At 45.9% G+C, this 20,906-nt stretch overlaps 1 protein-coding gene across 1 annotated transcript in view; it reads left to right on the top strand.

Annotated features, from left to right (window-relative positions):
- Window positions 1–20,906, top strand: part of usp54b (ubiquitin specific peptidase 54b) — a 38,028-nt gene that overhangs the window by 13,339 nt on the left and 3,783 nt on the right. Inside the window, exons 3-18 of the mRNA XM_061095425.1 lie at window positions 1,093–1,227; window positions 3,321–3,434; window positions 3,595–3,677; window positions 3,912–3,914; window positions 5,574–5,679; window positions 9,115–9,261; window positions 10,984–11,133; window positions 11,431–11,623; window positions 11,849–12,045; window positions 12,405–12,622; window positions 13,006–13,388; window positions 13,606–13,769; window positions 13,852–14,029; window positions 17,462–17,609; window positions 19,599–20,437; window positions 20,773–20,900. Coding sequence (XP_060951408.1) covers window positions 1,093–1,227; window positions 3,321–3,434; window positions 3,595–3,677; window positions 3,912–3,914; window positions 5,574–5,679; window positions 9,115–9,261; window positions 10,984–11,133; window positions 11,431–11,623; window positions 11,849–12,045; window positions 12,405–12,622; window positions 13,006–13,388; window positions 13,606–13,769; window positions 13,852–14,029; window positions 17,462–17,609; window positions 19,599–20,437; window positions 20,773–20,900 — 3,186 coding nt within the window. The remainder of the gene's footprint in view (window positions 1–1,092; window positions 1,228–3,320; window positions 3,435–3,594; window positions 3,678–3,911; window positions 3,915–5,573; window positions 5,680–9,114; window positions 9,262–10,983; window positions 11,134–11,430; window positions 11,624–11,848; window positions 12,046–12,404; window positions 12,623–13,005; window positions 13,389–13,605; window positions 13,770–13,851; window positions 14,030–17,461; window positions 17,610–19,598; window positions 20,438–20,772; window positions 20,901–20,906) is intronic.

The raw sequence follows: 20,906 nt of genomic DNA, 5'->3' as shown, positions 1-20,906 counted from the left end.
CAACCGTGATTAAACACATAAACACAGTCACTCACATCGACTGGTCCATGGCCCACTTGTGCTCCTGTTTTGTTGGTTGAGTTGTGTTCTTGTAAAAGCACCTGTGCACCTGCAGCTGTCAATGCACGGCATGCCTAGCTGACAGCTATCAAAGGCTAATTTCTAAAGCGCTGCAGGACTTATTGTCAGAATTTTTTTTTTTTAAAAAGTGTGTTCTGTGCCTCACCGTTGAGGACCGTGTTTCCCACTCTGGGGGCGGGAACCCTCCAAAGAAGAATAACAAAGTCCCTTATATTTGATGTAATAATTAAATCTTCTAGTGAATAGTTTTACCCCTTTTGACCACTTATTCAAATTAAACATCTGAAAAGTTTGATAGTAAACCTAAAGCTGAAACGTCACATTTATAGATGTTCAATCTTTTTTTTCAAACAAAAGCCAAAGGCAAACCCATAACCTCCCTGAAAAACGTTGAATGGTTGTGTATGGGCTCATAACTCTGGTCTGGCACTTGTCTAGACCTGCATGTAAACAACTCTTCCTCTCCGAACGAAGAGGTCACTGAATGCTGCCCTCCAAACACACTTTAAGTGGCCCAGCTTTCTCTGCGAGCCCCCCACAACAGTTTGATTCGGTTTCTATTTTACTGCTACAAAGCACTCTGAGAGCTGTTTTTGTCGGGAGAAAAGTGCACTACAAATGCCATTTATTATTGATATGGGCTGATATTGAGGCCAGCTGTGCTGCAAGGCGTTTGTTTTAGCCCGGTCTGGGGTTTTGTTGTGCGGCAAGTTGGTCCTGACAAGCTGACGACTAGTTCCACTTGTTCTCTTTTATGGGTCAGTTGACAGAACACAGCGCCCATTTAAAGACTAAATGTGTTCGAAGGGGGTTTGTTTCACTCTGAGAGGAATAAAAATAAAACACACAAATGCACTTAATGTACTATACACCTGTGTGCCAGGACACACGCCAACAATGCAGGGGTCTTTCAGGGAAAGCATTTATGGTACAGTGTATATTTGTAGCAGTGAAATAAAGTATTAATGTATTTCTATATGGGTGTGTGTGTGTGTGTGTGTGTGTCTGCAGAGTATCTTTGCTCAGTTCCAGTTCAGCAGTGAGCGTGTGCTGCCATCAGATGCACTGCGGAGCGCTCTGGCCAAGACTTTCCAGGACGAACAACGCTTTCAGCTGGGTATCATGGACGACGCTGCTGAGTGCTTCGTGAGTCTGCGACACCACATGACCAGACACACACACACATACACGCATACACACACACACACACACACACACACACACACACACACACACACGCATGCATAGACACACATGGGATAGGTGAGCAGTTGCCCAAAGGCTTATTTGAGGAACTCCCAGATCTTTACTGCAGGGATAGCCAGTACAGCAGCCTCAAGAAATATGTTTTATGTTATTAAAGTTTTGTTTTGACTCTGTTTGTGAGGCCGCACTTGGTGTTTGCTGCTATTCTACACTCACTGCAGTGTGTTGTAGGATATTCATCGTTATCATGTCCAGCCTCTGTTCCTTTAAACTGGTAGAAAGTGCATTTTAACCACAAGGGACTGTAATGAGCAGTGCGACAAACAAACCGGACTATCCAATTTTTTCTTTAAGATGATTTATGTAAAGTTTAATTAAAACTGTGATGAATACCGATAGTTGATGTGCTGAGCCACAAGAGTCTGTATAAACCGTGTTAGCCCTTGATTTTGACCTCACGAAAAATGTATGGCATATAATCTTAATAATTGTCTAAAAGAAATTCAAATTTAAAATTGGCCAAGTAATAATAAAATTAACGAGAATCAATTACCCAGCCCTACTGTTCTGAATATATAGCATTACTGCCCCCTCCTTTTTCTTTTATTACATCATATTTTCAATCCACGTCCTCACACATCTCCATGATTCAAGACGAAGGTTGTTTTCAAATGTTTTGTGTTTTATTTTGAAATAAACCTTTTCATCAAGATGGTGCAGTGGTTTGTCTGGTGGTTGGAACTGGTTCTCTGTGTAGAGTTTGCATATTATCAACATAGACTGTAAAAAAAAATGGACGTGGACTCTGAGTGTGGATAGTGAAGCCAATGCAGAAGTTCCTGACACCTGGATTATCTCAATTGACCAGCAGGGGGGCGAATCCATTGGTTGCAAAAAGAAGCCAGTTACTATTGAAGTCAATGAGAAAATGACTTGAATTTCACATGAGTTCTTTATTTCAATCGTTAGTTTCAGGTTTTTGATACAGAATTTTGTAAATGTCTAAATGATGGTCCCATTTAGAGTCAAATTGACGATAAAGCACCATATGCATTGGGGCATGGATACCATGTGATTGACAGCCAGTACCAATGGGTGCAGGTTGCAGGTGTAGGTGAGCATGCTATGTTGTTAAGCTCTCAGTCAGACTTCAAATATGGCTACGTCTAGTTTCAATAAAACAAGATGGCCCTGGATAAAATTCCAAACTCGAGGTTTCAAAACGTCAGTTCCCAAACCGATGGGAGACGTCACAGTGGGTTGCCACATCATTCTCCAACATGAATCACTTCCATTCACTCCAGCTTCCTTCCACGGTACAAAGGCAGATTAGGTTAAATGGAGACTCTAAAATTGCCCGTTGCCACATGAATGGTTGTTCGTCTCGGTGTGCTGGCTCTGTGATAGGCTGGCTGCCTGTCTGGGGTGAGCCCCACCTCTCGCCCGATGTCAGACGAGATTGGCTTCAGCCCCACATGTGACCCGCAAAGGATGAGTGGTATAGCTAATGAATGATTGAATGAATGAATGAACGAATGATTAAATGAATGAGTGAATTGAAGATGAAAATAAAGGAGATAAAATGTCATTAGTCACAGATTCTACTCTTGAAATCTCTCTATGCTTTCTTGTGTTCCTTCCTCAAAGCGCTTCCTGTTGCTTTCTCTCTCTTTCAGTCTCTTCCTCTGCCTCTTTCTTGCCTTCTGCCTTACAGACCTCCACATTGTGTGTGTGTGTGTGTGTTCGCTGCGTGTCTTTTATGTGTGTACCTGAGAGCTGCTGTCTGATCGATTGGTAGTAAATGTGTTCAGTCAGGGAATCCGTCGGCCTCTTATGAAATATAGATGCTGCTCCCACGGTCAGATTAACAAGAGCACCAACAGAGAGGAACGATCAAACACACACATGGAGCACACAAACGCCCACTGTACATGAGTATACACTATAAACAAACACATATGCCACACAGTCTCAAGCCCACAGTGACGCACATTCAAACAATACCAACACATCGGTGCTCATGTGTTTTTCAGGAGAATCTCCTGATGCGTATCCACTTCCACATCAGCGCGGAGAGTCGAGAGGACATCTGCACGGCCAAACACTGCATACCACACCAGAAGTTTGCCATGACTCTGTTCGAACAGGTAGGAGATGGATCAGTCCCTCTGTCGCCGTGATGATACTAATGCACGCTTCACTGTAAAATGGAACTTTCATCAAAACCCCAAAAAATCTTCCGCTTGAAAAGATTTTTTGAAAACACAATGTCCTGTGATGATTCTGAAGTTGTCTCTGTGTTGGCAGTGTGTGTGTAACAGCTGTGGAGCCACATCAGACCCCCTGCCCTTCATTCAGATGGTTCATTACATCTCCACTACATCCCTCTGGTAAGACCAGACACACACCTACATTCACACACACACTCGCACATTCACAGGCACACACACAATGCAGTAAATCTGGCAGCAAGCTGAGGCTGGGTGGCAGTAAAGGAAGGTACAGCGTGTTCTCTTCTCTCCGGCAGGGATCCCTACTGAACACTGAACTGTGAGCACAATCACACATAGACACATGCGCTTACACACACACACATTATGCACACGCACGTGTATGTTCTAGAGCAGGTGAGCTTTGGCATAATGTCGCTCCCGTGTTCTGGATGTCTGCAGACACACATGCTTGCTAAAACCACACACAGCAGAGGCATGTGCGGATCCTCGGAGCCGTTACATAAAAAAATCGCACATGCACTGAGTCAATGAAATAAGGAACCGGGGAAGTAATCAATCAGCTGTTTGATTCAGTGGACCCAGGGGGGCGACATAAATCTATAAGTGGAACAGAGGGCTGGGAAGACTGAACGGGAGGGAAATAAGAGGATATATCACTCCATCTCCCTTTTGGAAAATGGAACACAGTGGAGGAGGAAATAGAGGGATGAATGGGCAGGGAGGGGGCTAAAGTACAAATAAACACACTGTGTCAAGGTAGTTGTGGGGCACAGCGGTGCCGCCGCTCCATGTTTGTGCCTGTTAGCACTGCCAAGCTATTTTTACCCCTAAGTGGAGCCTGTTGTTTACAGTCGTGATATGCCAAATCTGCTTAAGTCAACATGAGTAAGATAATCAAAGGGCAACAACAAAATACAAAACAAATGCCTGGTTCAAGTTTTTTCATACGGAAGTAAACAGAGGCACAAACATCTTTCTGCTGTGTGTTGTTGCTGCTCCCTTTCTGCTCTCTGAGTCTTTCTTCTGCCCGGGCATCTGAAGATGAGAGGGTGAGGAAATTGGGGAAGAGAGGTCGGTGAAGAGGTTCAGTTAATTTCCCGGCTAATGGAGGAGTAGAGGAGAGGAAAGTAAAAAGGAGAGGGCAAGGAAAGGAAAGGATTGGAAAGGAAGGGAAGGGGAAGGCAAGGAGAGGAGATTAAAAAGGAGAAGGAGAGGGGAGAAAAAGAAAGGAAAGCAAATGTGATGGAAATAAAAAAAAGGAAAGGATGGAGGGATGAGAGCTTTGGATATAAAAAAAATACATTCTAAAAGGAAAACATAACTAGGAAAAACAATGCTGATTCATTGCACACATAATCCCATGCATGGTACCCAACTGCAGACGAGCTCATTCTGTATTCACAGATAATAATAACACACATTTGATTTTGTCCTTCAGAGGACAATCATGCTAAAAAGGGATAAACACAGCTCAGGATCAGAGACTCACTGCTTTAAACTTCGCTGAAGGAGATTGTCTCAAAAACTGTTAAGTTCGAATATGAACTTCTCCTTAACCGTTAACAACAATAATGTTCCTCTACTGTTACTGCTTGTCCTTTGGCCTAACCACTTCAGAGAGGTCAAAGATTATGATCAGAGAGGATTTAGACATTTCTTAGAAGGACTGTAATCTAGATTTGTTCTTACATTTTATTTTGCTGCCTTCATTTTTCTTCATTTCCTTTTCTTAAAAAAAGGAGATGAGCCTGTGGGCCTGGCTCAGAGTCAGCATCAATGTGTGTGTGGATGGCTGCATAAGCAATACTCAGGGCCAGACAGAATTTGCAAGACAATTGTTTTTATTCTTGTCGTATTTCTGGCTGAACATCTGCCGAAGAAATCGTTGAATTCTACTGAGTGTTGTTCATCAGAAGCGTCTAAAGATGGGCTGAGAATCCCCCCTAATTAAATGTTGACTTCTGTTCACTGAAGCTTTTGCATTGTTGTGGGCAGAAATCATTTTAATGTGCGTGTGTGTGTGTGTGTGTGTTTGTGTCTCTAATGCTGCAGTAACCAGGCGGTGAGGATGCTGGAGTGCAGAGAGAAGGCCACACCGGACATGTTTGGAGAACTGCTCCGCAATGCCAGCAACATGGGAGACCTGCGCAATTGCCCTGTGAGAATACACACACACACTCACACACCATACACACACACACACACACACACACACACACACACACACACACACACACACACACAAACACACACACACACACACACACACACACACACACACACACACACATAACCATCGATCATCACACAGCATATGCACACATTTTTCAATTTTCATAGGACATTCAGCAACTTGTTTCCATACATTTTGTACAATCCAAAATGCGTTAGTTATTCTGTTTCCCCCCAATATTAAGATGCAAAAATTATGCTGAAAATCAGATTTTATAAATATTATTTGCAGCATAACCAGTTTGGTAGTTTCATCATGTTCTGTTTGTTTCTACCCTTCTTTTTCCCCGTTACATAATCACCAGCTTATTTGCATTTTCTTTCTATTTTTCCTTTTTTCACTTTCTGTTGCCCGGAAAAAAAAATTCAGAGTTGTCCTCATTGACCTCCCGTGCTGTAAAGCATGCTGATCGTTGTCCCCTTGCAGCAGGAAAACAAAGTGCAAAGGTGTAGAGGACACATTTTTTCCAAACTAAAATACTCCTGTATATCTTTGGATGAAAATTGGTAAAAAGAAGAAAAGTCATGGTAATAGAAAGACAGATGGAAGTGATGGAGAAAGAAACAGAGGGAGCTGTAGGTGGTGGATAGAGGAACATGTGTGAGTGCTTTGTTCAGTAGGTTTTTGTTGTTGTTGTTGTTGTTGTTGCTGCCACATGGGAAAGTGCTGCCGCTGAATAGACCCCTCTCCCCCGGCCCTCTCTGCCAAAGTATCCGCACAAAGACCCTCCTCTGTGGGACCAGTGAGGCAGCTGCCCCTCTCTCCACACAGCAGCAGCAGCACCACAGCAAACACACTAATGAACACCGTTAGTTTATTCACGGTCCAAGCGCTGACATTGTGTCCCAGTCCTGCGGGAGTCACATAACCTGCCTCTGTTTATCTTCCATCACTCGCGGCGCTGATCCTTTGTTATTACCGCCTTGGGCTTTGCTCAGACAAAGTGATGGTATTTGGACGAGAGTGAAGCTGCTGGAAGATACGGGAGGTGCCAGATTGGAGATAGGAGAGAGAGGCAGAGAGGGAATCTGTGAAGTAATGGATGTTTGGGTACTTGAAATATGCTCAGGTAAAAGCGAAAATGAATTTAATAAGTTGAATATATTACATAATGCTACGGTGGATGGAGTTTTCTGGTCTTCTAGCACTTTTAAAGAAGCAATACCAAAATGTACAAGTATATCCAATCTAAATATTTAGGCCATGAAGATTTTTCCAGGCAGCATCTTGCCCCAAGTAATAGGATCCGCGACACAAGAAGGTTTTCAGCCAAAATTGCCTCATTTTCAGCGCTGGCATCACCCAGTGGACAAAGGCATCTGTCCCGGTGTGATTTAACAAGATATCTCAAGACCACCTTTAGGGACTTCCTTCCAATTTGGTACAAACGTTCACCTGGAGTCAAGAATGAACTGCTTAGATTTTGGTGGTCAGAGGTCAAGGGTCAAGGTCACTCTGGCCTCACAAAACATATTGTGTCAGGTGTTTTTTGTGTTCCGATGACGACCGGACAGCCCTGAGTGAGTGTGTTCACGCCTGGCATTAAAATGTCTGCATCCGTGTCGGCATGAGCGAACAAAAGAGACAAGTCAGGAGGGTCTGAATAAATCTCTCGCCGCGGCGCTGTGAAGAAGGATTTAATCAATTTAAGGAAAGAATCGATCATTATGTGGTGATCAATGGTATTGTGGGGATGGTTACAAAAATATGTTCGATTTAATAGTGAAACTGCAGCAGGTCAGAGGATGAGAAATGTATAGAGACTAAATCTGCACTGTTTGTAATAGCAGCAATGTGTACTTGTAGTGTCAAACATATTGGATGATGCTACATTCAAGATGCATTCAACATAAACAAGCCAGTATTGACCCTGATCATTTATTCACTGCTCTGTACAAGTAACTCAAAATTAAGAATTAAGAAAATGTATTTGATTTACTTCATAACCTGGGGCCTGTTCACGAAATCTGAGTCGTGCAAACTGTGAGGCAATGCCCTTCAGCTCATTTCCTCACGGCTGCCAGATAAGATTATCAATAAAACTGCATCTACTTTGGCTTCACTTGAAAATATATCTGAATAATCACTGTTTTTACAGTCAGTCCTGAATGATGCCTCTGCCTCCGCAACAGTGTTTACACCGTCAGATTGCCTTTTTTATTTCCCTTCTGCATGACTCGTGCAGACGCATAAGCGCAAACATTTTCCTAAAGTTGTTACATTTTGCCGTGGAGAATGCCAGTATCATTATTCTGCAAACCTACAGTTTCCTTCGACCAGCAGCACTGTTATGTAACTCGCACTCTCTTGGAAAGGTCTGCATTGCCACAGCAGAAAAAAAAAAGAAGAAATCTTTGCATTTATAACCCAGAGATTAGACCGCACCGATCAATGTTGTATTATAAAGCAGAGTGAATCTGTTTGTAAACTCATCGGATGAATGGTGTTGTCAGCGGCTGTTCTCAGCACTGTGAGACAGCACAGTGAGACAGCACAGTGAGACAGCACAGTGAGACAGCACAGTGAGACAGCACAGTGAGACAGCACAGTGAGACAGCGTGTCCCATCAGTGCGTCCTGAGCGAACAGATAGCCTGTGTCTCGGTGCGTTTGGCTGCCGCTCGCTGGCTCGTGTTCTCGTCCCTTTTCTGAGATCTGAGAAGCAGACCCTGGCAAAATACCTTCCTGCCACGTCTGGTGCCAGCGAGAGGCAGCCCGCCGCCCACAAAGTGTCAGTTCTGTGTATGTGTTTGTGCATATGTGTGTGTTGTTGTGTTGGGTTTGGCAAAGTGTCTGGTTGCCAGGGTGTTCTCAGGCTGTTTCCGAGCCCGCTTCGCCAGCACTGCGTGTATGCTTGTGTGTGTGTGCTTGTGTGTTAACTTTAGTGTGTGTGTGTGTGTGTGTGTGTGTGTGTGTGTGTGTGTGTGTGTGTGTGTGTGTGTGTGTGTGTGTGTGTGTGTGTGTGTGTGTGTGTGTGTGTGTGTGTGTGTGCACCAGCTCTGCGGTGGGTCATGACTCAAAGGAAGGATTCAGAACACACGGTTCTGAACTCAGCAGAAGGCCCAAGGGACAAATACGACTCAGAACAGTGCTTCCTCCTCTGTCGTTCTCTCTTATGCTCCCTCATCTCTCTTCTCCTGCGTTTTATCTCTGCCCGTCATTGTCCCACTGTTCTCTCATCCGTGAACGTACCTTCACACATGTGTGTGTTCATCCCTGACAAATAAAGGGATGGTTTGCGCCACTGTCACACTCTGACTTCCCTAACACAGGATGAATCAACCTGTTTGATCACATGCTCTCCTTTTATACTAAAGCTCATCTGTCTCTCTCTCTCTCTCTCTCCCTCCCTCCATCTCAGAGTAACTGTGGGGAGGTGCTGCGTATCCGTCGGGTGCTGATGAACTCACCGGAGATTGTGTCCATCGGGTTGGTGTGGGACTCAGACCACTCGGACCTGGCGGAGGACGTCATACACAGCCTGGGGACTTGCCTTCGTTTGGGAGATGTAAGGGGATCTCACACACACACACACACACACACACACACACACACACACACACACACACACACACACACACACACACACACACACACACACATTGTACTGACTCATTATCACAGTAGCCAAGCAGGTACAAATACACAAACACAATGTTATGTTATTTAAATCTGTAAGGTTAAAAAAGAGCCATGTTCAAACATACATGCACAGACGAAAGGATGCACTTTATACATTAATACAAATTCAGAATAAGCCATACAGGTGCATGATGTAGCGCACAATAAATTCAACCAATCTTACTTCAACACTCTGAAGAACACCAAATTATAACTCACACGATCGACCTGACTTCCATTACTCTCATATCGTGTCTCCTGCTGCAGCTTTCACACCTCACATGTGCACGTGCACACACACACACACACACACAAACACACACACACACAGTGTCGACCCCCCGATCCTCCGTGTCATGACTGAGTAATATTGATGCATTTTAATGCAACTGTAACATCTCCAGCCGGATTCTGAAGTGATATCTATGAATAATGGATCAGTGAATATGAATATGTGTTGTAGTTAGTCAAGTTCTCTCCTATATCTTCTGTCTTGTGTCTCCGCCTGCCGACGTTTCTCCGATTGTTATCCCGCTGTCGTGAGGGGAAGCTAGTTGTTAGATAAGAATTGGAGGAATGAGAAACTGAATTTTCTGATGCCATTTGGTTTCTTAGATGAGAAAAAGTGAATCCGATAATGATAATGGCTTACCTTTGTATTTCTATCTTTTGTAATGGCTGTGTGACTGTTGGTTGGAGAAAATTAGCAAATTTAAAACGTCAACTTGGGCTTTGGAAATAATGATTATTGTTATTGTTAGCTTTTGATACATGGTGGTCTGATTGTTGTCCACCAGTAGGTTAAGATGATCTTTTGGATACAAAGAGAGATAGATCATACAGGTCATGTTAACGCAGGGGTTCCCAAACATTTGATACCCTGACCCCCAAAATAACGGTGCCAGAAACACCCCAAGGGGTCAGAAACACAATTCATCATAGAGATGAAAATATATGATTTTTTTAATCCTAATTATCACAGTTATAAAGTGTTATCCCATTATTGATAATTAACATTGATGAAGGATAGTTTTAGCTTGATAAAGATGTTTTCCTTTAAGAATCAAATGTACTTTATAGCAGTTGCAAGCAATGGCCAGAGCACCAGCAGCTCTCCTGCTGTCACAGTATCAAAGTAACCGCGGTAACTACGGTAATTCAAGATTAAAGCGGTACAACTAACACGGTTTAATGTCAAACCGGTTTCATCCCTAATTCCGCACCAATATCACAGTGGCAGTTGCATAAAAACGTGCAAAAAGCATCAGCACTGTCTGCAGCAGCTGACCTGAGAGATCAGTGTGAGATGTGTGGATTATTTCTGCATGAGAAGCTGCAGCACATACGCAGCAGTGTTCTGTGTGAGCAGTGCACAGGCAGGGGAAGGTGAAGAGTTTGTGAGAAGGAAGGATGTGAAGGATTACTGCATACAGCATATACACTAGGTGAGCAAAAATGTGCCTGTATCCACATTAACTCCTCTGTCTCCATCTCCTCGCCTACCGCACACCTCTCCCTCTCTTCCCTGCATCTCTCCCTCCCTCCCTCCCTTCCTCCCTGCCGGTCTCCTCCCCCTCCTCTCCTCTCTCTCCTCTCTCTCTCTCTGTAGTTGTTCTACCGTGTGACAGAGGAGAGGGCTCGCCAGGCGGAGCTCTATTTGGTGGGCATGGTGTGCTACTACGGCAAGCACTACTCCACCTTCTTCTTCCAGACCAAGATACGCAAGTGGATGTACTTCGACGACGCCCACGTCAAAGAGGTGAGACACCGTTTGGAGTCTGCATGCTGCAGCATCGGGTGGGGGGTGCACTGTACAGTAGTGTTTCTGCTGCATCCCCAGCTGGGCCGGGAGAGCAGGGACAACTGGAACTATGCTGCGTGTTAGTCTGAGTGCTGCACGGTCCGTTCTGTGTTCAAGGTTTAATCTCCATCACTGTTTAAATCGTTGTGCAGGTTTCAGAGCTAAATCTGTTGTGTTACTATATTTGAGCATGTTCCATAAAGCTGCAAAGCGTGTGTGTCTATGTGAGTGTGTGTTCCCCTCCTGCACCTCCAGATTGGCCCGAAGTGGAAGGACGTGGTGTCTCGCTGTATCAAAGGCCACTATCAGCCCCTGCTGCTGCTCTACGCTGACCCCCGTGGGACGCCGGTGATACTGCAGGAGAGCCCCAACCCCTGTAGCAGCTCCAACCCGCAGCTGGAGCTCCAGCACTGCAGCAGCAAGGCTGGTTACGACAGCGAAGACTCCGGTACAGTAAAGATCCCACACTCTGCCACAGATCAGATCAGATTTACTTTGTGTGTATCATCCAGGGGCCATGCAAGGTTACGGCTTTAGAGCTCCGACCTTCAGCCCTATAATCCAGCCTGGGTGCCTCTGCCTCTATACGCTGCAAAGTGTGTACTTAAATAAACATACTGAGATGCGGGATTAACTAAAAGGTCATCTGTCTTTTTCTCTTGTTCTCTCTTAGGTCGGGAGCCGTCCATATCCAGCGACACTCGCACTGACTCCTCGACGGAGAGCTCCAGTCACCGCGCCTCCCGCAGCCGGCCTCTCCACCAGTCGACGGGCAGCCACCTCTCCAGTGAATCCCAGACCACAGTGGTCTGTAATTACGACATTGGCACACCACCACCACACAGTGCTGACGCCAGAGGTAATGCTGATGTCCAGAAGCAAAGTTATCTAGACTCACAAAGTGCAGCAAATCAACCACACTTCTAAAGCTCCAACACAACTGCAAATACACAAGTTACCACAGTGTTTCCAGAGTCAGGGACAGTGCAGAGCTGCAGTATTTGTTGTAGGAACAACTAAGAGCAAACAAAGGTCAGTTTTAGAATTTCAGTGGAAACGATGCGTTTTTGTCCCCGTGCCTCATCACTGCAGACTCGTTTACGCACCTCGTTAGTGGCTATTCTCATATTAACTTGGACTGCTGCCTACATAATTATTCCCTGTGGGATGAATAAGAATGTTATTGGATTTACTTTTTTTCTCCTCCTCCTCTTCTCCCATGTTTAGAGTCAGCGGTGGAGGGTCCTCCCTGCCCTCCCTCTCCTCCCCTGCCGGAGTACAAGGAGACGGCTGTCTTCCTCCTCTCCTCCCGCCGGCCCCTGACCTCCTCCTCCTCCTCCTCTCGGCCCCTGTCCTCCTCCTCCTCGTCAGGAGTAGGGGGCTGTGAGAGTGGGGCAGGTGGCCCCCACTGGGAGGATGAAAGCACCAGCAGTGAGAGCAAGTCCAGGTACTACAGCACTAATACATTGCCTTCAAACATCCTGCCTTTCAATTCAAACCATGTAAACATGCACATTATTAGATTAATATATTGATGCACCATCACTGTTAATCCCCCAAAGGGTCACAAGGTTAAAAAGAGTGAACTATTCTGTGAATCTGTGACAGAGTGATCAAGTTATTTTGCAGGTGTATGTGTTATTAGTTTTTTCAGTATCTTAGGAGTGATTCTACTTTATTTTAACATGATTTTACATAGAGATATATTTTCATCCTTTAAAGTCGTTTTTAAAGTAATGTAACTCTTATTTTAATGGCATGTGACAGTATTCTTACCTCTCCTGAAATCATGTAACATCCTGTGTAACATCTTCGTCCCTTGCTCTCTAGTTCTTCTGGAGGCCGCTACAGGCCGACCTGGAGGCCCAGGAGAGAGGCCCTGAACATCGACAGCATCTTCACCCGCCAGCGAGGCTCCTCCCTGGGCTACAACACGCTGCCTGGTCCCTCTCTCCCTCCAGAGCCCCACGACTCCCTCCCTTTGGCGGGACCCGCTCCACCCACACAGCCAGGGCTGCAAGACGTAGAAGGGAGGGACATCAGGGAGTTGGAGGTGGGGTTTGGGCTGGTCGGGCAGCCCAGGTCTCTGGGCGGCGGGCGGACCATGGGTCCCCCTGCTCCTCCACCTCTGAGAGGGGTGGAGCACCAGCCGCGTCTGATCCAGAGGATGGAGAGTGGCTACGAGAGCAGCGAGAGGAACAGCAGCAGTCCAGACAGGTATGAAAGGAACAAATAACGATTTCTGTCTCTACTTTTGTCCGTGTCGTTTATCATCTTTCCCTCTCTTGGTTTCTTTGTCACACTCGTTTTTCCGTTCAATTTCACTCTATCAGCATCAGATACAAGCGTGACACTAACACAAATGGTCCAACAAGAGTGGGATAGAACAACAAATCAATACAATGAACACATTGGTCTGTCTTCTCAACCTTTTTGTCTCTTTCTCTCTGTGTGTGTATCCTTTTCTTTCTTTCCACAGGGAGGTGGGGCAACAGAAACGAGCGCTAATGTCAGGACCTTCATGGCGTTCGGTGCCCAAGTCAAAGAGCAGCGGTGCCATCCTGCAGGAGCTGCCCTCGCCCAGCTGGGGTAGGGTCACCAGCACAGGTATGTATCTGTGCATCTATGTAATTTGCATTTAATTTCCTTCTATATTTTTCAGCTCCTGTACTATAGGTCTGCTTTTTGTGTTCCGGCTCAGGGCGCAGCGAGCTGGACGAGCTGCAGGAGGAGGTGGCGAGAAGAGCCCGCCAGCAGGAGCAGCAGAAGAGGAGGGAGGCCGAGCGGGAGGCCGCCATGGGATTCAACCCCAAACCCAGCAAATTCATGGACCTGGACCAGCTCCAACACCAGGGTACGGATGAAAGAAGGATGAGAAGAGAAACAGAGGGTAGGAGCGGGTGGTGGAGGAGAAGGAAGAAGTTCATGAAAGTGTAGATGTTTTGGGAGGAGGAAGAGTCGTAGAGTTGGTTCACAAAAAATATGAAAAACATATTTTCTCATCGCCTGTGAACTGCTAGCGGCAGTTTATAGGAACCGTTTCTTTCATCGAGCTCCAAACGTCACTATCTGCACAGCTGGATACTTACAAGTGAGAAGCGAGAGCATATGTTTCCTTTTGTAAATTTGTGTGAACTGGAGGAATGTCAACAACATACCTGCATTTAAAGCTGCATAAGGCGACATCGTAAAAAAAAAGATTAAATCGCTGCTGACTTGTCAATTTGTCAAAAGTGTTTCTCTGTTAAGATCTCGCCTGGTGCAACTTTAAGGTCACGTTATCACCTGTTGTGTTGTTTAGCGGTGACAGTGACTTGTGTGTCTGTGTCTCTGTCTGACCTCCTCTTTGTCCTTTCTCCCATCTGTTTATCTGTCTCTCCATCTGTCTCCCTCCATCTGTATTGTTTTAATAGTTCAGCGTGTGCTACTTAAACTTAAGCTGTGAATATTGGGTTTCTGTGTGTGTCATCGACGAGCGTTTTATGTCAGAATAAGTTTGTGTGCTGCGTGTGTGTGTGTGTGTGTGTGTGTGTGTGTGTGTGTGTGTGTGTGTGTGTGTGTGTGTGTGTGTGTGTGTGTGTGTGTGTGTCTGAAAGTCTCATCTGAGTTCAAAGTTATGAGCTCTGATGTCCAGGCAACACTCTGGGAAGTTAACAATTTAATTCACTCAAAGATTGTGTGTGTGTGTGTACTCTTGTGTGCCTTGTTCTCCATCCACAGTATGTTTGTTTTAGAATGGTTTATTCATTTTCATTTATATAAATCGCCATGTTCGTTGTGTGTGTGTGTGTGTGTGTGTGTGTGTGTGTGTGTGTGTGTGTGTGTTAGGCAGATGTGGTTTTTCATAGCTACAGATGTGCAACTGCTTTCTTAGACAACCTAGAGCACTCTGCCAATTTCACACGTTAAAGTCAATTAACTAGTCAAAGTTTTGTTAATTTCTCCAAAAATATTTCTGAGAGAGGGAGAGAGAGAGACATGGAGAGTGAGAGGGAGAGAGAGAGGATATAGAGAGTGTATAGTGGGTCTTTGAAAAAAACTTCTCCCACTTTAAAACTGTGCAAAGCTTTCCACTTAAATGCTGCAACATTTTTGGATCCTTGTGCAGCTTGAGAATTAGAAGACTCAAAACTACACATTTCAGATATAACCTTTGTGTCAGGTGATCCGTGCGCACACACTTTAAAAGCACACACACACGTGAGACCTCTTTCTCTCCATAGAGACTCTGACATTGACACTGAGCTTGAAAGACAGTGTGTTCCCAATATGTTTGCCCATATTGTGTGTGTGTGTGTATGTGTGTATTTTCATCCATTGGCCCTAAAATGTTGTGCGTGTCTCTATAGTTGTTTGTGCGTGTGTGTGAGAGTGAGAGTGAGAGAGAGAGAGAGAGAGAGAGAGAGAGAGAGAGAGAGAGAGAGAGAGGGAAAAAGAGAGAGAGAGAGAGAGCCATGTATGAATTGCAGGTGTGCAGGTTTTCCCCTCCAGCTCAGCACTAACTAAATCTCTATCAGGGATTATTAGGCTGTGTCCTGTCTGTCCTACTGTGTGTGCCTCAGTGTTTTCAGCCTCATGTACCTGACACACACATGGACACACACACACACACACACACACACACACACACACATCCATGCGAGGACGCTCACAACCTTGATGAAGTGAAAGGACACCTCGCGAACGAGCAGATGGCATCACTATCGGCACAATTACATAACCGAACTTGGGTTTCCACGACCGTATCAATGGTTTCAGGCGGACTCCAGACAATCTGCCTCGGTGTGTTAGAGGTCGTTACAGCTAACAACAACAGAGCAGCCGTCAGCCCAACGTTATTCTGGCTCTCGCAATCAAAAGTATGCAAAAATCCAGCCAAGGCGGGTGACAGCTGCTCTGTTGTTGTCCTTTTCTCCATCTTTTTTAACAGCAAACTAACTCCATCCAGGGTGCGTTCACAAGGCTACGCACTAAAGAGAGCTTCCTCCGAAAACCAACCTTTTGATCTCTCCCTTCTTCTTCCCCCCAGTCTGGTGTCTGTAGCTCGATGAACGTAGCCTCAACTTTGCTCCTCACTTTTCTAATGTTGACTCTAATGTCGCAAATTTACATGTTGATGCATTAACACAAGAGTTGTGAAGTGGGAAGTGATGCAACTACAGGATAGAGTTTAACACACTGCGACAGAACTGACTAACTAATATCTTTGAGGCTTTATATAGAAATGTGAAGTTAGCTCTATATACAGAGATGGACGACATGACTGCTCCCTTCAAGTGATGCCAAAGCGCCTTGATCACCACCTGGTGGCTGGCTGCAGTATAGGTCATAAATCTTGCCTCCTCCATATTAGCGGATGGGACATGGATCAAACTTAAACGTCAACGTACATGTTAAATAGATTTTTCTCAAAGATGGCTACTGTTGTTTTAGGTCGGTCTTCGTTTCATTTTAATTAGATATTTGTTTTTAATTGGATAAAATGGGTTGACAGCTAAGACTGACCCACATTAATCGATGGGACCTAGCAACCGCGGCTCAACTCCCAAATCGCTAACGCAGACTCTGAGTCAGTTTGACGTCATTGGAGCATGAAGGCAGTGTTAGTAATCAGGATATTTTGGCTTTGTTTCTTCATATAGTGGCAGGAAGTGGAGACGGGACATGTATGGTTTTGCTAACATAACACAAATCATCTTATCAAACAAATACAGGCCTCAGTGAGGATAGCTAAATTTGATTTCTTATGAGGTCAGCCACTATTTTGTAAGAGAATAAATGTGCAATGTCTTCTTTCGAGTTATGTTCTTCCCAATCATTACGGCAATAAATCAAAAAACAATCTAAACGTGAAGGGAATTTAAGTGTAAATTTTAGCCGTAGCTCACTGTTAGCCGCGCTCACAGTTGATTTGTAAACGTATCCAACATTTTTATGAACGATTGAATCCAAACTATTCCTCTAACTGTCGTACGGTTTTGATGAAAGAGGACTCTTGTAAAAACAAATCCTCCCACTTCTCAACTCTGTACCTGTATAAAAACACATGTTAACTTACAGTAGAGGAGCGTAATGCATGCCGGCCCACTCATAACCACTCCTTCTGCTCTGCTTCTCTTTTCTCTGTCACCTGTTTACATCTTCTTTTTCTCTCATCCCTTGTTCCATTCTCCTTTCTTTTCTCTCTCTCTCTCTCTCTCTCTCTCTCTCTCTGCGCACCCTGTCGATGTGTATCTCTGTCTTTTCTCCTTTCTTTTTTCTCCCACTCTGTTGTTAACATCTTCAGCTGTGCTCAGACCCCTGCATGAGGCTAACGCTCATAGCGGATTGGCTGTAGCTGCGTGCATGAGGAGCACTGGGGGCCCAATCAAACGCAGGCAGGAACAGGAAATGGAACTGGAGGCAGGAAGGGCCCGTCCACAGGGGCCTCACAGGTACCACCACTGTCCCCCACCTTATGTGTCTGCAACGGGCCTGTGTTTGACCTCCGACCCCCTCCCTCAGTTAGTGTGTGTCCTGAAACCGACCTCAGGACCCCGTGCGTGTGTGTCCTCCGGGTGTTGGCCGTCTGAAAATACACCTCAACACCCTCATGTGTGTGCCTTAAGTTCTGGCTGCCCAAAAATCCCAGAAACCCCCTTTTTGTTTGTCACCCCAAGCACTACACTCTCACATCCTGCTGTATGTCTGTATGTGTGTGTGTGTTTGTGTGTGTGTGTTCTTAAGCTCGCACACTTATACTATACTATACGCAGAAACGTCTTACCCTCCTGTGTTTGTGTGTTTGTTGCAGTGCCACCGCGGAGAATAAGAGAGTGGCTGTGTTGCTCTCTGCTTTTTTCGTGCTTCACTGCTTCCCAGTCATTGTTGTCGTGCCGCTCTCTGTAGTTGTGTTGGCCGCCGAGGCTTCCCTCTGCACGTTGTGTGCTGCTGATCTATCCGTCCGTGCACCGTGATGCTGCCGTCCGTCACTGTGCTTTTTGCTGCTGTGTTTGTGTGTCACAGAGTGTTGTGTATTATGTGTGAGTTAAAGGGAAAGTGCAAGGGATTTAATGTACAGGAAGGGACAAGTTCATTTTATATTTGAAAAGAGTGACATTTCAAGTTAATGAGAGTTAATTGAACACATCATTTTAGATTAAATAATGTTGATAACCAGATAAAACCTTGTTGTTCAATATTGCAGGCATTAATGTCTACTTGGGCATTAGGGGATGGACTTTGACATTTTGTTTTACTATTTCCTGGTATTTGGAACTGTTGTTGTGTAGTCTAGTCCTCTGGCTTTGAGGTTTTTAGCTGCAAACTCTAAATAAAGATGTCCCTGCGCATCTCAGTTAATCCCATATGTGCATTAAAGTTGGTCTTGTAATCTTAAAATCTAATCTAAAACATATTCTCCTGTTAGAAGTTGTATGGGTGCTGCACTTGGAGCCAGCAGATGATCTAGAGATTAGATTGGAAGTTCTGACAACTGAGTGTTGATTAGTAAAGACTCAGTTTCCAAACAGTTTCAACTGAAGGCAAATTTGTTAAAAGATTAATAAACTTCAAATCCAAACTGCGAACATCAGGACTGAAAGGGAAGGAAGAGGAGGTAGAGCTCAGAGTCTCTTTTATTACCTTCCTCCTCTCCTCTATTGATCAACACAAGCCTCTGATTTATGGCTCGCTGCTGCAAAGCCTGCTGGGTAATTACTAAGGCTGAAAAGAGACGGGAGAGTTAATGTGGGGGATGGGGGCCGGCTCGCACGTATAGACACACACAGGTCTGCGCGCACTCCCATCAAAACAGACACACACAAATTTACAGACTTGCTTGTACCGACACGCACACACAATAGTTTACCACAAACTGATTGACTCCACAGAGAGGATCCGCTAATGTTCAACATAGATCATTCCCTCCACATATCAATGTATGTAAATCAATAAAGCAATATCGTGGCCCCCGGTGAGGCTGACTGACTTTGTGGTGTCGGAGCCACATTTATTTTCCGTGTTGATGTACTGCACCAGTGCTCCGTGCAGCAGAGGGCAGATTGCTGTTTTTGAAAAAATCTGATTACGGTGGGATCTTCTGTCATTTGAGCCGGATGTGTTCAGATCAGGAAGTTAAGCTTGTGGCTGATTCATAACCAGCATGGCTGTGAGATTTCCCACGCACAGAGCGATGCATGCACAGGGCTGCATCATTGTGCGTTTGTGGCTGTTTGTGTTGCGTGTAAGTGAATGCGTGCGTGTGTGTGTGTGTGTGTTTCTGCTTGTTTATGCTGGTATGCTGGTGACCTTCCCTCGATGCAGTAACTCACCTGACGTCAGAGCAGTGTCTGTTTTTTATTTATTTTTCCTTCTTCTTTATTTCCGTGCCACCGGCTGACTGACACCCCCCCCCCCCCCCCCCTGTCCTCTGTGCTCTCCAGTGAACAGCCTGGCCCGGTCCAAGTACTGCTGACGCCCAATCAGGAGGAGGAAGAGGACCCGGCAGTGCCCAACCAGGATGCTGCTCCGGGCCCGGACCCGCCCCCTCCACCCTATCGGCTACCTGCTCCCCCCCGACCCCCGTTCACCCTCAACATCGCTCACCCTTGCGCCCCTTCCGGCCGAGGGGGGGGGGAGGAGGAGGAGGAGGGCGGCGGATGCGTGGGCAGGAGAAGGGAGGCAGAGGAGGGTGGGATGGAGGGCACAGGGGTGAGGCTGTGTGAGCTGCTGCAGGCAGGGGGGGTGAGCGTCAGACCTCTGGGGAAGCACCTCGCCATCTCTCTGCCCTCGCTCCCTCTGCGTCTCTGGGATACACACGCCACACACACCGCACACTCCACACACCTTGAACCCACACACACCCCCCCTACCCCTCTGCCCTGCACTCCTCCCCCGTCCTCCCCTCTGGAAGCCTCTGGGCAGAGGAGAGCTCCCGCGCCGCTGTGGCAGCCCCCCCGGCCCCAGTCCCCCACTGTGGCCTCTCAGCACTGGCTGAGGCACGGAGCCGCCTCCGACTGCGGCACGCGCCATTGGTCCTCCTGGAGCTTGGACCGCCCCGACGCCGTGGTAACGCCATACAGCACGCCCCCCGACTGCTGCGTTCCATTCAGGCCACAGGCGTCCAGCCAGAACTGCAGCTACAGTTGCCAGTCCTCTCCAGGGCACTACAGCTCCCAGCATGCTCCGGGGCAACACGGTGACCCGCGCTGTGACCACGAAGAGGCTGAGCTGTCTGAGCTCGACTCCCTTTACCAAGCCAGTCTGCAGGCCGGAAAGACAGGTACACACACACACACACACACACACACACACACACACACACAACACCATTAGAACTGTATAAAATCCTGGGATAAATTACATTAACATCTTTACCAGACACAGAGAATTTTTAATTTGCTTAATGGTACAACGATAGAATTCATTTATTCAATAAGTGTGATATGTGAGGGGCTGAAACTTAAAATTTATATTGAATATATAAATCATCCTCTCAAATTGGCTGCGACAAGATGTTTTATCTCTTAAGCTACTAAATGGTAACTTTAAGAACACTGGGAATAAAAGGAAAAGTTTTCAATAAGCCACATTCAAACAGCACATGTCATTTCTCAGGCTGCAGCCCATCAGAGAGGCTCATATCCAGGGTGGGAGGACAGGCTCGCTCTAAGACCCCCAACGCAGACATGGAGAGGAGTGTGTACGGGGCAGACTGCACCAGCACCCCCACCTACCTCAACAAGGTAAAA

This window comes from Limanda limanda, chromosome 21 (genome assembly GCF_963576545.1).
Source record: "Limanda limanda chromosome 21, fLimLim1.1, whole genome shotgun sequence".
Lineage (NCBI taxonomy): Eukaryota > Metazoa > Chordata > Actinopteri > Pleuronectiformes > Pleuronectidae > Limanda > Limanda limanda.
The sequence above is the reverse complement of the archived record's forward strand: the minus strand, read 5'-3'. Positions and strand labels throughout refer to the sequence as shown.